The sequence below is a fragment of the Centroberyx affinis genome, unplaced genomic scaffold (genome assembly GCF_046629955.1).
Source record: "Centroberyx affinis isolate AG114_WGS23_722 - 3 ecotype Tasmania unplaced genomic scaffold, CSIRO-AGI_Caff_v1 ptg001652l_1, whole genome shotgun sequence".
Lineage (NCBI taxonomy): Eukaryota > Metazoa > Chordata > Actinopteri > Beryciformes > Berycidae > Centroberyx > Centroberyx affinis.
In genome coordinates, this window is record NW_027280082.1 from 6663 (window position 1) to 21633 (window position 14971).

The 14971-nt window shown below is 38.4% G+C and overlaps 1 protein-coding gene across 1 annotated transcript; it reads right to left on the reverse strand.

The window, feature by feature from the left end:
• Positions 1–640: 640 nt before the first annotated feature.
• Positions 641–14057, reverse strand: frrs1a (ferric-chelate reductase 1a). Its single transcript, XM_071528288.1, has 16 exons — positions 13853–14057; positions 13447–13589; positions 12858–12952; positions 11688–11835; positions 10525–10641; positions 10067–10138; positions 9524–9622; positions 8160–8310; positions 5417–5530; positions 3817–3932; positions 3588–3674; positions 2708–2805; positions 2526–2584; positions 1702–1845; positions 1508–1566; positions 641–733 (listed from the first exon to the last, which is right to left on the reverse strand). The coding sequence occupies exons 1-16, from the start codon at positions 14055–14057 to the stop codon at positions 641–643; spliced, it is 1800 nt and encodes a 599-aa protein (XP_071384389.1).
• Positions 14058–14971: the final 914 nt, after the last annotated feature.

Genomic DNA, 14971 nt, shown 5'->3' on the forward strand with positions numbered 1-14971 from the left:
ACTTTGAGATACACTTCGCCGGACTCTTAATATGTCATTGTCAAGTACTCTTTCCAGACATTTTGCTTTTCAGTGTATCTATCTACATGGACTAAATGAGTCTATCCAACCAGCAATCAAATGAAATAGGAAAGCATCATGAGGAACCAAATTTTCCAGTTTCCAGAGATTGCTTTAATGATTTATTCACTAAGGGCCAATGAAGGGCTGCTGTTAAACATTAATAAAGTCATTAATAATGCATGTATAATATGAAGATTTAATCAGAGATTCATAAGCCTGAAGTAAACACGAGTCTCTGCAGGTATAACCAAAATATGAAATACGAACAGAACAGAAACATACAGTGAAGCAGATCTGGTTTTAAATATAATTCATTGTGTGTATGTATGCGTACCTGTGTGCATGTGTGTGTGTGTGTATGTTTGGGGGGGGGGGGGGGGGGGGTAGTCCTTGGTGCAGAAGACAGAAGACTTACTGAGCGCCTACCTTTAATTCCTCATCCTCACCCTTATATAATCTGTAAACTCTGTTCAATAGGATTTACAGCTGTATTAGTTAGCTATTCCATCTACTGTCTGGCCTCTAAAGCTTTGGGTTGAGACCCCCAAAATGAGTCGTAGGTTGTTCCAATTGGAGGTCAAAGTTCAGCAATAGCAGAGAGCAAGGCTACTAGGAGGCCAGCGTTCCCCAAAACCAAGACAGCCAAGATGGTGGACTTAATGAAGGGCTCCTGGAAGGGAAAGGACGAGGGTAGAGTCAGCAAGTGGGCAAAACCTTTCCAAAATGTCATGTCACAAAGTCTAAGTTAAAAATAGAGCTTTTGTCAAAAGCTTGGTTGGTCATTCATTTGAAAGAATGAATTTGACATTTGAAATAAAAAAAACACACTGCAGCACCTCTGATAAGTCCTGAACTACCTGGTCCGCTCTCACTAGAACTGTTGACTTTCAATTCTATTCATTCTGTTCTATTGTCATAGAGGACTATTGTATGGGTAACACTTTACAATAAGGGTCACTAAGTTAAGGGTTAGTTAATGCTCATTAAGGGTTAGTTCATGCTTAATAAGGGTCACTAAGTTAAGGGTTAGTTAATGCTTATTAATTAACAGTTAACTAATGTGTAATTTACTAATGGTGTTCATGTTAACTAAGGTATTAATTTATACATTATTTAAAAGTTTATGAAGATGACTATTAAATAATGTATAAATTAATACCTTAGTTAACATGAACACCATTAGTAAATGATTACCAGACACATTAGTTAACTGTTAATTAAGGGTTAGTTAATGCTTATTAAACATTAACTAACCCTTAATTAATGTACCCTTATTGTAAAGTGTTACCATTGTATGTTATAGTGATACCATAGGAGATATGAAAAATACCATAAAGTACAATAAGGTCAGTATAAAATCACCATTGAGTACTACAGACTGTGTGTGAAAACCACTGCAAAATAGAAGTAATAACTATGAGAAACAGTCAGCCCTCTAACCTACCCAGCGACTGAGCTCTGATTGGTCGGGAAGAATCGCCTGCTGGTCATCTGACCCCGACGCTGCCGGACGACAACAAAAACAAAGTCAACACAAACAACAACAAATATAACAGGGAACAGGTATCGATGTAACGCACTCAACAGTGAATCCTAAAATGTATAATGAAGTGCGTATGGTAATTAAAGTTGCCGTACGTTTCTTGATGTAGAAGTGTTTGTGCAGGAAGAGGAGGAGCCTAAACGAGGCCAGCCAGCACACGTAGCCAATCAGAACAGACATGGCACAGGGCAGGGGGAGGAGCAACGATGACTGACGCATCCCCAGGAACATGGCCGCCACTGCAGCCACACAGGAAACAGAACTGAACAGTCATAGGGATACTTTGATCAACGCTGTATTTCTAACAAGGTGAAAGAGATTCACTTCAAAATAAAAGTATTTACACTGGCAACCATCTCCTGTTAATTTTACTAAAAGAGATATATTTTGTTATTTTTGTACATTTCTCATTTATTTCTAAATTGTATCATAAATGCACACATTCTGAATCTCAACCAAAATTCAGCACATATTACTTGATCGACTCTTTGATAAAAATTGATAACAAAAAATTCACTTTTAAATCATGTATGACATGCATTTCTATGCCTAGAAATGATTTCCTTCTCTTCCTTTTTCAATATTACTCCTATTTTCTAGTTCCGATTTTATCTTTTCCTTGTTGTCTCACTGCATGAATATATGATTTTATTTGAAGTTGGTATGATAATATTCAGTGACCCTTTTTGAATGTTTTCTATCCTTAAATATCATGTTATACAGTTCATCTTTTAATTAAAATCTGTAAAAAAAACTAAATTGAATTACTTATTTTATTAATGAATTGACCTTTGCACCCCGTATATTTGATTACTTGTATTTATTTGTTGATCTAGTAAGTTTATTCTACTGTTGCACTGCATATTCTATTCTATTCTATTCTATTCTATTCTAATCTATTCTCTTTAGACAGACCCACCTGCCATGATCTCAGTCACAGATCCAACTCCCCAGTGCGCCCAGTTAAAGATATTCCTCCTGGACACAGATACACAGTCAATTAATCCATCAGCCAACAAATCAATCAGTCAATTTAACTTCACTTCTAATACAGGGGAAACAAATGATCCCGATAGCAGATCCCACATAGTCAGTATTTACCTGTGCGAGTCGGGTGCTGGTCTGAAAGCAGCCATGATCGGCTGCATCAGAGCTAATGCCAGGACACAACAGCCCAGGTAGGGATGGACACCTGCATGCTGCACACACACACACACACACACACACACACACACACACACACACACACACACACACACACACACACACACACACACACACAGTTAGGCAGTAGTTGATCCAACACTCCTCTCTGCTGGTCATATATGAATATAACAGCAGGAGGCTGTTATTATTAGGTGGGACTGTATGACAAAACTTTATAATGTCCTGTATTTGTACTACTACTACTACTACAACTACTACTACTAATAATAATAATAATATATTAATTTTTCCCACCAAGATGGCTATGGGGTGAGATATTGAATGCTAAATGTATATTTTTAGAATTAAATGTATAGTGTTATTATTTGTCATATATCTTGCACTGTCCCACAATTCATGTTATGTAGTTTTGTGGTGTGGTTTTTGAAGGCCGATACCAATATTTTGGATTGAAGCCGATTGTGCCAATATTCAACATCTTTAAATTGTACCATTTTCATGTATATTGGACACCAAAACTGAAAATCCAGGATGAAAATAATAATAAAACATATTCATGCACACTTGTGTGGTGTCATTAGAATCAGTATTATCCAACACTAATAACTCATAAGTTGTCTGCCACATTTGTAAGACAGGGATTTGAAAATAAAACTGAAATTGAAAATGCCAAGATGAGTTTATGCTCACCCTCATTTTAACAGAAGGTGGCAGCATTTCTCAAGGAAAATGAATTGTGTGTGTGTGTGTGTGTGCATGTGTGTGTGTGTGTGTGTGTGTGTGTGTGTGTGTGTGTGTGTGTGTGTGTGTGTACCTTGCTCCAACCCCTCCTGTAGAAAAAGGGGAGACAGAAGGCTGCAACGGTCAGACCTACAGTTAGCATCATAAGGCCTCGATGAACCTACACACACACACACACACACACACACACACACACACACCACTATCAATCATCATCATCGTCATCATCATCATCATCATCTTGCAACTTCTTCTTTTGCATCAATGTGCTATCATCAGTGTGTGTGTGCATACATATTCACCTGGAACCAGACTTTCTGGCCCAATAGAGTTTGGTTTGGCCAATCAGGTTTATAGTAGCTGGCGATGAAGGTACCAACACTTCCTGTTAGCATCCAGGCTAACAGCATTAGCGCACCTAGAGAAGAAGAGGAAGATTAGCGGCCTGTTACACCAACTGAGTGTGTGTTCAGAGTACAAAGTCTACACTAAGCATTACATTGAAACTAGTTAGTTTGACACTGAAGCTGCATCTGTGTTTAGTTGCACGGTGGAGATTTAAGGTGCATTTTAACTAGCAGGGCATGAAGGGACCACTAACCAACACATTGTCGCAAACAGGGACATTTTCACCTTATTTTAGTTTCACAGTAGTTTTGAGACATTAGTATAAAAACACAAGACCAACGACCAGTGGTGGAAGAAGAACTCTGATCCTTTACTTAATACAGCAATGTAAAAATACTCCATTACAAGTAAAAGTCCTGCATGAAAAATCCTACTTAAGTAAAAGTACATAAGTATTAGCAGCAAAATGTAGTTAAAGTATTAAAGTAAAAGTAGTGGTTTGGTCCCTCTGACTGATATTTTATTATATATGACATCATTAGATTATTAATACTGAAGCATCAGTGTGTAAGCAGCATGTTACTGTTGTAGCTGCTGGAGGTGGAGCTAGTTTGAACTACTTTATATACAGTTAGCTAGTTTAGTCCAGTGGTTCCCAACCTAGGGGTCGGGCCCCTCCAAAGGGTCACCGGATAAATCTGAGGGGTCGTGAGATGATTAATGGGAGAGGAAAGAAGAAAAAACAAAGTTCTGATACACAAATCTGTTTTCAGTTTTTGGACTTTTTCTCTAATCTTTGATTTTTGCTGAAATATTGGATCATTTGAACATTTATTGAAATGAAACCATGTGAGGTTTAGAGGGAAAAATCACTATTAGGTGGAGCTGTTAACAACTCATAGACATCTGAAATGTGACCCGACTACACACTGCTTTTTGTAAGACGTCAAAAGCCAAAAAGGTTGGAAACCACTGGTTTCATCTTTAACAATGTGTTGTATTTTGAAAGCTTGTTATATTATCCATTGTGTCAAATCTCCATCTGAAAAGTAACTAAAGCTGTCAAATAAATGTAGTGGAGTAGAAAGTACAATATTTCCCTCTGAAATGTAGTGGAGTGGAAGTATAAAGTAGCATCAAATGGAAATACTCAAGTAAAGTACAAGTATCTCAAAATTGTACTTAAGTTCAGTACTTGAGTAAATGTACTTAGTTACTTTCCACCACTGCCAACGACAAGAAGATTGTCAGCTTCTACTGGCCTCTACACTGCATTTTCCATTGTGTGCCACTGGGTCTGATTTGGAGGGAAATCTGCTGGATTGCTTTACGACACAAAACAGGAAGAGGGCGCTGTTCTTCCGGAGCAAACAGAGCTAAAGCTTTCAGAGTTTCTGGTAATGGTAGATGATGGAAGGAGGGAAAGACTGATGGAAAAATCACTTCCAACATGTTTATCCTCTTCAGTAAAGACAAAGACACCGGGGAGGGGGAGGGACGGGAAGGGGTTTATGGGAAATGTGGTCTTCATTTTGAGAAGCACTCGGAACCCACCATGGAGCTTCATGATGATTGGTCCCCGGGAGCCTCTGAGGACCTCGGGGGGGCCAGTGATGCGTTTCCTGTGGGCGGAGATTAACGGCTGCCGACTGTGTTTCCATACATCACCTGGAGCGACCGAGACAGTGAAAGAGAGAAAGAGATGTTACTTAACATAGATGCTGACCTTTTTCTTTTGCTCTGTGTCTTTTCCAACATCCCCTTCTCTTTCTCTCTGTGTTCAATAAACTCCTTGACTGCAGCTTTTATGGACGGTTTATTGGAGGAGAGATAAGAGCGGGTTGGAAGGAGAGAGAGAAAGAGAGAGAAGGTAATAAGACTAGGGGTCGACTGATATGGATTTTGAAAGGCCAATACCAATATAACGGAATATATAATGAAAATATACAAAAAAAAACAATGCTGACTTTCACTTAACCAAACAAATGTCCCTAATCCTTCACTAGTACTTTCTACTTTCACCACTATGGCATGTGTTACATCTCCTGTGTACAATTAAACTTTAAAACGTATACCATATAAAACAAGTATACCCCAAATCTCCATTGTAACAAAATCAAAGATGGCCGACAGACGTCTCGATTTCTTCGCCGGTACTGTGCTTCCGAGCAACACGCTCACTGCTGCCACCGGTGGTTGAAAAGTAGACTGCAACAATTTTGTGTGGCAACTAAATCATTAGAACAAGCTGCCTTAAAATTAGTTAGTGTGTTTTATGACCATATTTCATCAATCAAAATGAGCGATTTAAACCTGCAATAAGCAATATCAGACCTTATAACCAATCCTGAAACTAACGTGTACTTTTCAAGGCTTTTCATTTTTTAAAAACTAGCTTGTCTCCTCCCTCGCTGTTTAAAAGCAGCACTCACCCCCTCCCATTCCTGAAAAAAAATCTTGTAATGGCGGAATCGATGAAGCAAGCGAGTAAACTTGTTAAACTAGTAAAAAACTTACTATCTTCACTTGTCATTGTTGGACATGTAACCTTCAGTGGGCGAAAGGTGTGGCAAAGCGAGACTGGTAACTGGCGACACTTCTCAGCAGGTACGTTTAGCTTAGCTATTAGCATTTATCCTTCCATTTGTCCTTCGTAGGCCTCCGTAGTGTAGTGGCTTTGCTGTGTGTTATTTACAAATGTGTTGCGGTTTCTGTCGCCCTCTAGTGGTCCGAAAAATCGCTTATTGCAGCTTTAAGAAGCACATTAGGTGAAGGAGCACCACTCATAAGCACAGTAGCAGTGAAGAAGTCGAGGCGTCTGTCGGCCATCTTTGATTTCGTTACAATGGAGATTTTGGGTATACCGTATTTCCTCTAATATTGGCCCGGGCCTTTATTTACCTCAACTGCAGAGGGTACCAGGCCTTTATTGGAAGCAGGCTTATATTAGAGACAGGCCTTTATTTCTAATTCCCTCTGTTTGATAAGTATATTTGCTCATATTTTAGTACGAAGCCTCCTTGTTTTCTGATCTGCTTCTGTTGGGGTACGTTAGGTAGCCGTTTTTTTGTTACTGCAATGTATTACCGATAATTACGGTAATCGACGACGGCACGCTCCAGAGACTTCTGCCGGCCGAACCGTCTTGTGGCATACTGCCATCTTGTGTCACTTGTACGTTACTACAAACTACAGTTACATTATATAACAGGCACCAGGAGTTTACCGGTATCCACCGTTGTTTTTTCCTTTGTTTTTTTCCCCGGCCTGTATTTGGGGCCTTTATTTGTTCGTCTCGACCACGGCCCCGGCCATTATCGTAGACCCGGCTTTTAATTGACTACCGGCCACTATTAGAGGAAATACGGTACTTGCTTTTTAAAGTTTATATGTGCATAGGAGATGTAGCATGTGTCAGCACCGTGAAAGTAGACAGGTGAAGGATTACATATATACTGTATCTGTTTGGGTAAGTGAAATTTGACTGAGTTTTTTCATTATAGACCTCACCGACTTTTGTTGAGAGAATTCTTAATGGAGCAACACTGGACACTTTGGAGGAGACAACAACCAATACAACCAAAGGGTCCTGTATCTGTTTCCCCCAGCTTTTTCCAATACATTTTTACTTGAGAATAGAGCAGCAGTGCAGCAAGTGTGTAAAAAGTGGGCCTACATCAGGACATGAGGCCTCATGTAATGCCAACACAGCATGATGAGATCGGTGATTATTAACTAACAATTAACCAGAAAGCAGGAAAATGCGGTGGACAAGCGTTTCCTGCTGATCACATCCTGTCGTCCTAATCAAAATGCTCCGGAGGTTCAGAGTTATTAAACACACACACACACACACACACACACACACACTGCACATGTAGTTCCAATGCTGAGCTACAGAGAGTCATGATGCTTATCAGATGATCATGTGGTATAATAAAGCTTTGATAGTTTGATAAGAGCTTTCAAGTGACCTGTAAAGAAGACACAGTATGACTCTACTGGCAAAACACACACACACACACACACACACACACACACACACACACACACACAAACACAAACACAAACAATCTTGTATTCATAACTTACTCTGGTATACTCTATGGTGTTGCATTATAATACATAGTGCTGCATTATAAAATTCATAGTGTAGTGGCTAACAGCCTACACTGTAATCATCGACCATGAACACACACACACACACTGCTTTAAAAACTTTGAACCCACTCACCCTAGAATGGTAGCTGTGTGTGTGTGTGTGTGTGTGTGTGTGTGAGTCCCGCACCCTCCTTACCGTACTGAGCATGTCCATTGGCTAGAAACAGGAAGTACTCTTGGTCCAGATCGTAGCGCTCTGGTTCCAGATTGGTCAGTCTGACCAGTCGACTGAAGCTGCACTGGAGGCCTCCGTCTGCCAGCCGCCATGACACCGAGGACAGACTGGACTGGAGACACAGAGACAGCAAAGACGGACCAGGGATGGACAACTTGGATGGTGGGGGTCTTAAAATCCAAAACATTATACATATTCAGAAAGAAATTGTTTGTGTCTGCCAGCACAGTGGGATGTGAGCCTTTGTACTGGTTAGGACTAGCATGGTATTTAAGCATACAGTAGGAAAACATGAGAAACGTGATGTAATGTGAGAAAAGAAGGAAAGAAAAAAAAAGAAAGCAAGGAAAGAAAGTAAGAGAAACATATTTTTTTTGTAACTACAACATACTAGATTAGATTAGATTAGATAAAAATAAATTAAAATGAAATGAGATTAAATCAGATAAAAATAAATTAAAATTAAGTTAGATTAGGTTATTATTTTAGGTTAGGTTAGGTTAGATAAAATGAGATCAAATCAGATTACATCAGATCAATTAGATCAGATCAGATCAGATCAGATTAGATTAGATTAGATTAGATTAGATTAGATAGACTAGATTAGATTATATTAGATTAGATCAGATTATATTAGACTAGATCAGATCAAATCAAATCAAATCAGATTAGATTAGATTAGATCAAATCAGATTATATTAGACTAGATCAAATCAAATCAAATCAGATTAGATTAGATTAGATTAGATTAGATCAGATTTGATCCGATTAGATCACATTAGATTTATCATTTTAGATTAGACTAGACTAGACCAGACTAGACTAGGCTAGATGAAACTTTAATGATCCCCATGTGTTGTTTAAGCAGCAAAATAGTAATAGGTATAGTCAAGAAGAATAGAAAATAAATAATAATAGAAATGAGAGGTATTAAACATAACGCTGACAATTAGAACAGTAGAATATATTACAAGTACATGAGAACATATTAGTAGAAGATACATGAATGAAGAGGTATGAAAAATATTTACATTTACAGCATAAATGACAGCAGTAAAGCATGCTGAGACAAACAAAAATGAATGGAAAATATACCAAAAATAAGATCATAGAAAATAATAACTGCTATGATGTTGTTATGCTTTGGCAGTGTTAAGGGCATTTTTAAAGGTTAATTCCCATGTTTCTGTGCTTTTTGTGTTTTTTTCATATGATATTCAAATGGTTCTTTGACCCTGTACTTCCCATTCAAATTAGCATTAGATATATTCAGAGAAAAACTACATGAATTTCTTCTATATGTGAGTAAAGTTTGTATTTGTCACCTGTGACTGGTCTTCAGGGTGTGTTCGTCCACTCACAAAGGCAGCACTCACTGATACTCCATCTCCATCCTTTACACACATGTACATGTCGTCATTACCCTAGACACACACACACACACACACACACACATACACACACACACACACAGACACACAGGCATGCATGAAGACACAATACACATATGGTTATTACTGGCGCAGCATGGTTTTAAATGGATCACAACAGAGAGCTTCTAAAAGTTCATACTGCAGTAAGAAGGCCAATACTGACGCTTTAAATAGTATTTAAATTTGACTATTTGGGCTAAATTTGACCAAAATCTTGTTAATTTATACTATATATGTAAACAAACAAACGACACAAACAAACTGATTTTTAATAAAAGGTCAATATTGACAATATTTTATAGAGGCAAAGGCCACATATCCAGTTGGTTCAGTTTTCTGTCACTTTAATGGCATTGAACATCAACATATTAATGTAGTCAAAATGCCTGCAAAATTGTATGCAGTATGATATATTAGACCGAGGGACTATTTTACCATCCATGTGTCCCAGGACAGAGCAAAGGCCAGGTACCCTTCCGCCGGGCCGCTCAACTCAAACAGCACTGACTGCAGAGAAAGATGATAAAAATTAGTTATGTTCTAAAACTTGAGTGTCTTTAAATCTACAATCCACCATAAAACAGAATTCAGAAATTATGTCATTCCTATGATTTTGGATAGTCTGGTCTAGGTCTGTAACCATGAGCAAGTGTCAGGTGGAAACATGATAAACAAGAGTGGAACTGGAATAAAGTTGTGCATTACTGGTAGTTAAAATGGTTCCTGTTTTGTGCCGTAAAGCAATCTAGCAGATTTCCCGCCAAATCCGACCCAGTGGCTCATAATGTGACACACAATGTAAAATACAGTGTAGGCTGCCAATCTTCTTGTCGATGGTCTCATTTCTTTACGGTAATTACACTAGTTAAAGAGGTAATTACTAAAAGCCAAACCGTTTTGTCTGCTCCCTCTGTAGTCATGGACAGGAAGAAGCAGTGAGGATCTTGCGGGTCACAGCCTGGAGGGTCTAGGAGGCAGGATTTTGATTGGCCACATCCTGCTGAAGTGAACTGGAGATGTGTGGGGGGGTGGGTTTATTAATAATGCATTAACCAATATGGGTTTTTGAAGGCTGATACTGATATTTTAGCGTCAAAGCTGTCGATAGCCGATATTTTTTGATATCTTTAAGTCTGGTCATTTTTTGGGATTCAGTGGAGATTTTTAGTGTCCCATATTGGCCTCAATGCTGTTTCAGAGGCTTTTTCACCCTGATAGCAATACAATTGTTGAGAATTTTTTTTTTTTTTTTTTTTTACAATATTTATTTTTTTTATTTATGCTTTTAAACACAAACACAGGCAAATTCAGCAATACACAGTGGCCACAAGAACATCTGACTTAGATCTCTGATACATGACACATATAACACATAATATACTCGAAGAAATGATTGCACACAATCACATAAATATGTTGTGAAAAATGTCATAGCATCTATGTATGCATAAGTATAAGGAAACGCTCAGTCCATTACAATCGACAGTGATGCAACAACTAAACATCTGGAGAGAAAAAAGGAAAAAAGAGAACAAATTATAATTAAAGTAAATCAATTAAAAGATTTAGAATGTTAAGAAAACTCAGAAAACAAAGCACAGAAATGAATAAATAAAAATCAATCAACAAATAAATAAATATCCCACCTTATGACCCAAAAATGTCACTTTGCCAATATCAGTACTGCAATCTATCATTCCCTTTAATACAGTATTCGTAACTCTTTTACCAACATATTTAAAGAAGGATGTCCATGTCTTAAAAAAAAATCACCTGTTTCACATTTAAATCTGTATGTTAGATATTCCATCGGTATTAGCTCAAATATCAGTTTATGCCATCCCACAATTGTAGGTGGTGTACTATCAATCCATCTATCTTGGGGGAAATTTAAAGACATCAGCTATCATCACCTTCATTCCTAAATTTTATGTATCGATAACCATTTGTTCAGCTGCAACATGAATCAACTTTATTTCATTTAGCATGAAATAAAGTTTGTTGATCTGCAACATGTTAGGGGAATGACACTAGTCCCACTTTTCGTATTACTTACAGGTCCAGGCAGGATGGAGGGTGTGGTCGTCTGTACTGTAGTGGGCGTGGTCGTAGAGTGAGGTGGGAGGGGCGTAACGCCATGCTGATAGATGATTGGTCCAGGCAGCTTCACCCAATATACACTATAGTGGGCGACTACTGTCACACTGGAAAACACATACTGTACATAAATGGAGATGCACGCACACTGTAACAGTCCAAAACCAATAATATTCCATAACCAGTACCTACAATACCTACCAAGACCTGTTTGATCTGACCAAACCTCGAACATTACGCCAAGAATTTACATAGACTTACAATGGAGACCCAGGAGTTAGACCAGTACAGTCTCATAAAATTTTGTGAAAATGAGCGCAAACTCCAAAATGCAGAATTGTGTTGTGGACATGAATTATGCGAGGACCTTCCTCCACCAAGAAAGGATTATGTGGCAATAGCGCAAATTGGACACGCCATTTTTGTCACATGAAAAGGTTAGCTAATGGTTAAGTATTTCTTTTTAATAAAATAAAATAAAAAAAATTAAAAAAAGTTTAGGGAAGTAAAGTATAGTTCACGCAAAATTCTACACAGGTAAAGTTTGTATGTCAATATAACACATAGTGGGTTAGCTAATGGTTAAGTATTTCTTTTTAATAAAATAAAATAAAAAAAAATAAAAAAGTTTAGGGAAGTAAAGCATAGTTCACCCAAAATTCTACACAGGTAAAGTTTGTATGTCAATATAACACATAGCGGGTTAGCTAATGCAGCTCTAAATCTCCAAAATAAGTGGAGTGAATGGAGACCGCTTCTCCAGAGCTCCAAAAAAGGCAAAAAAAATGACCATAAAATTACTCCAAACAGCATAATCCAAGTGTCTGAAGCCAAACAATCACACTGTTAGTTGAAAAGACCTATATTTACACCAATATTTAGGGCAACTCTTCACAAAAAACATTGTTTTTAAAAGCGCTAGCACTTGCGCGCACCCACACGTCATGAACACGCAATCCTTCCCCATTTCCGTGCAGATACTTCAGGTGCTGTATTGTGGTATTGGTTCTCTACGATTTTATCAGGAATCTGAACATCATACGCACAGAGATATTCACACAGCATAGGTGAGCATGTCTTGCACATATATTTTTGGAAGTTTGTATTAAATCACCGTTTAGAGACTCACAGGAACTGAACCACGCTGGGAGAGTCCTTAGGAGCGTTCCAGATCACCACTACCTCTGTCTGTCTGGCATCACTTGTATGGCTTACTGCTGAACCCTGGACACACACACACACACACACACACACACACACACACACACACACACACACACACACACACACACACTTCTTAGAGCTCATGTTAAATATTTGCTTTTATGTAATTGTCTTCTATTGTTTTTGACCTCTATTTTATGATATACCCTTAGATTCCTTGCTTTCATGGCTTTTGCAGTCAATTGTATCTTTGTTTGTTTTTTTTTACTCTTTGTTAAGCAAAGTTTTAAAAAGTGCTATATAAATACATATTATTATTAGTAGTAGTAGCAGTAGTAGTGGTACTAGTAGTAGTAGTAGTAGTAGTAATAGCATTAGCATTAGCATTAGTATCATACACATTCATATACAAGTTTCTCTATTGGTCCTTAATTATGTTCATGTTTTGACTGATTACTTAATCCATTACTTGGCCTGTGCATGTGTGTGTGTGTGTGTGTGTGTGTGTGTGTATGAATGTGTATGTGTATGTGTGTGCGTGTGCGTATGTACACCTTAAGGTTATTACAGGTAAGCAGCTGTGTCCTGCTGGGATTGGTCAGAGTGAAGGAGCCGACGGCAGATACTGAGCTCTGATTGGCTGCGTCTCTGGCCTCCAGCAGGAAGCCCTCAAAATACGACGTTCCTGATAGGATGACTGGAAATGGAGTTTCAAAAGGAATGAGAAAATTATATTACAGTTAGCCATACATTACTTTGATGGACCTTACCTTTACTTTGAAGTATTAAATTAGTTTGTCATTAAGCCAATTAGTCAGTAGGTTGGAAGCATAGAATTGTAGATGATAAGGCTGTTATGGTAACTATGGCTTGAATATTTCATGAAATCTACTGACTTACTTAGCCAGTAAGTCAGTTAGTCCGTCAGTAGTCAGTCAGTCAGTTACAGTAGTTGCTTACCTTGGATACTGTCTCCGGGATTGAACTTGGTGGTGTTGGTTGCTAGGCGGTAGGGGCTGTGACTGCTGTTGCTATGGGAACCATGGTGGGGTACCATGCTGCCGCAGACTTTTGTTACCTTGCCGTCGGCATAGCAACCAACCGGCACCCAGTAACACACAGAGACAGAGAGGAAGAGGAGACAACACAAGCCCACGGCAGACATCTACAGACAAAATAAGAAGAAGAATAATATGTTCAACTCGTTTGCAAAAGGAAAATCATGCTTCTTTTAAGCATATCCAGATTGACAACTGCACTACTACTACACTAATACCACAGTACCAGTACACTACCACTACAGTACAACTGGAAAACTATGTTTCTTTATACTGACAAAGCATGTGCAGTAATAATGCTGCTGCTTTGGGATAAACTTTTCATTCAGGAAGCCCCAGAAAGCAAAATCAAGAGGATCCATGTCAGTGGGTTCCAACTTGCAACCAAGAAGGAGTAGAAGAAGTCGATCACAGACCTGTGCCAATAAAAACCCAATGTGGGTCATGGACTAAATGAAGACAATGGACTTAGTCATATGATGAATCAAAAGTAAGCAGATGTGGAAGCTGGACGTCTCAATAAATGTATCAAATCTACCAGAAGATGAGCCATTCTTCTGTTTTCTCACTGTCCAGTCCAGGGCCCTCATTTATCAACATTGCGTAGAAAAGGTTCTAAATTCTCTCTTACGAATAATATTTAGAATGTGCATAAGTACAAATTGATAAATCCAACTCTTTGCTTAGAAATGGTCGTACGCATGGTTTACACACATATTTGTACTTACGCACTCTTGATAAATGAGGGCCCAGGGTTTGAAGCAGCCACTTCTCCAATCAGAAAACCCCTTTCTCTAACCCTTGAAGCTATAATCATCATATGCTACAAGATGCTCCTCCTCTGAATGTTATGTTTTTGTTATTCAATCTGATCTCGTGTTTCCTTTATGCATCACAAACAGAAAAAGACTGTTAGCAATGAGTTGAAAAGGCTAACCGTGAAGAGAAGTATTTATTGTTCCCTTTTAATATGTCACCTGATGAATCAGGCATGTGTCCATCATTTGGCAACAATTTCTGA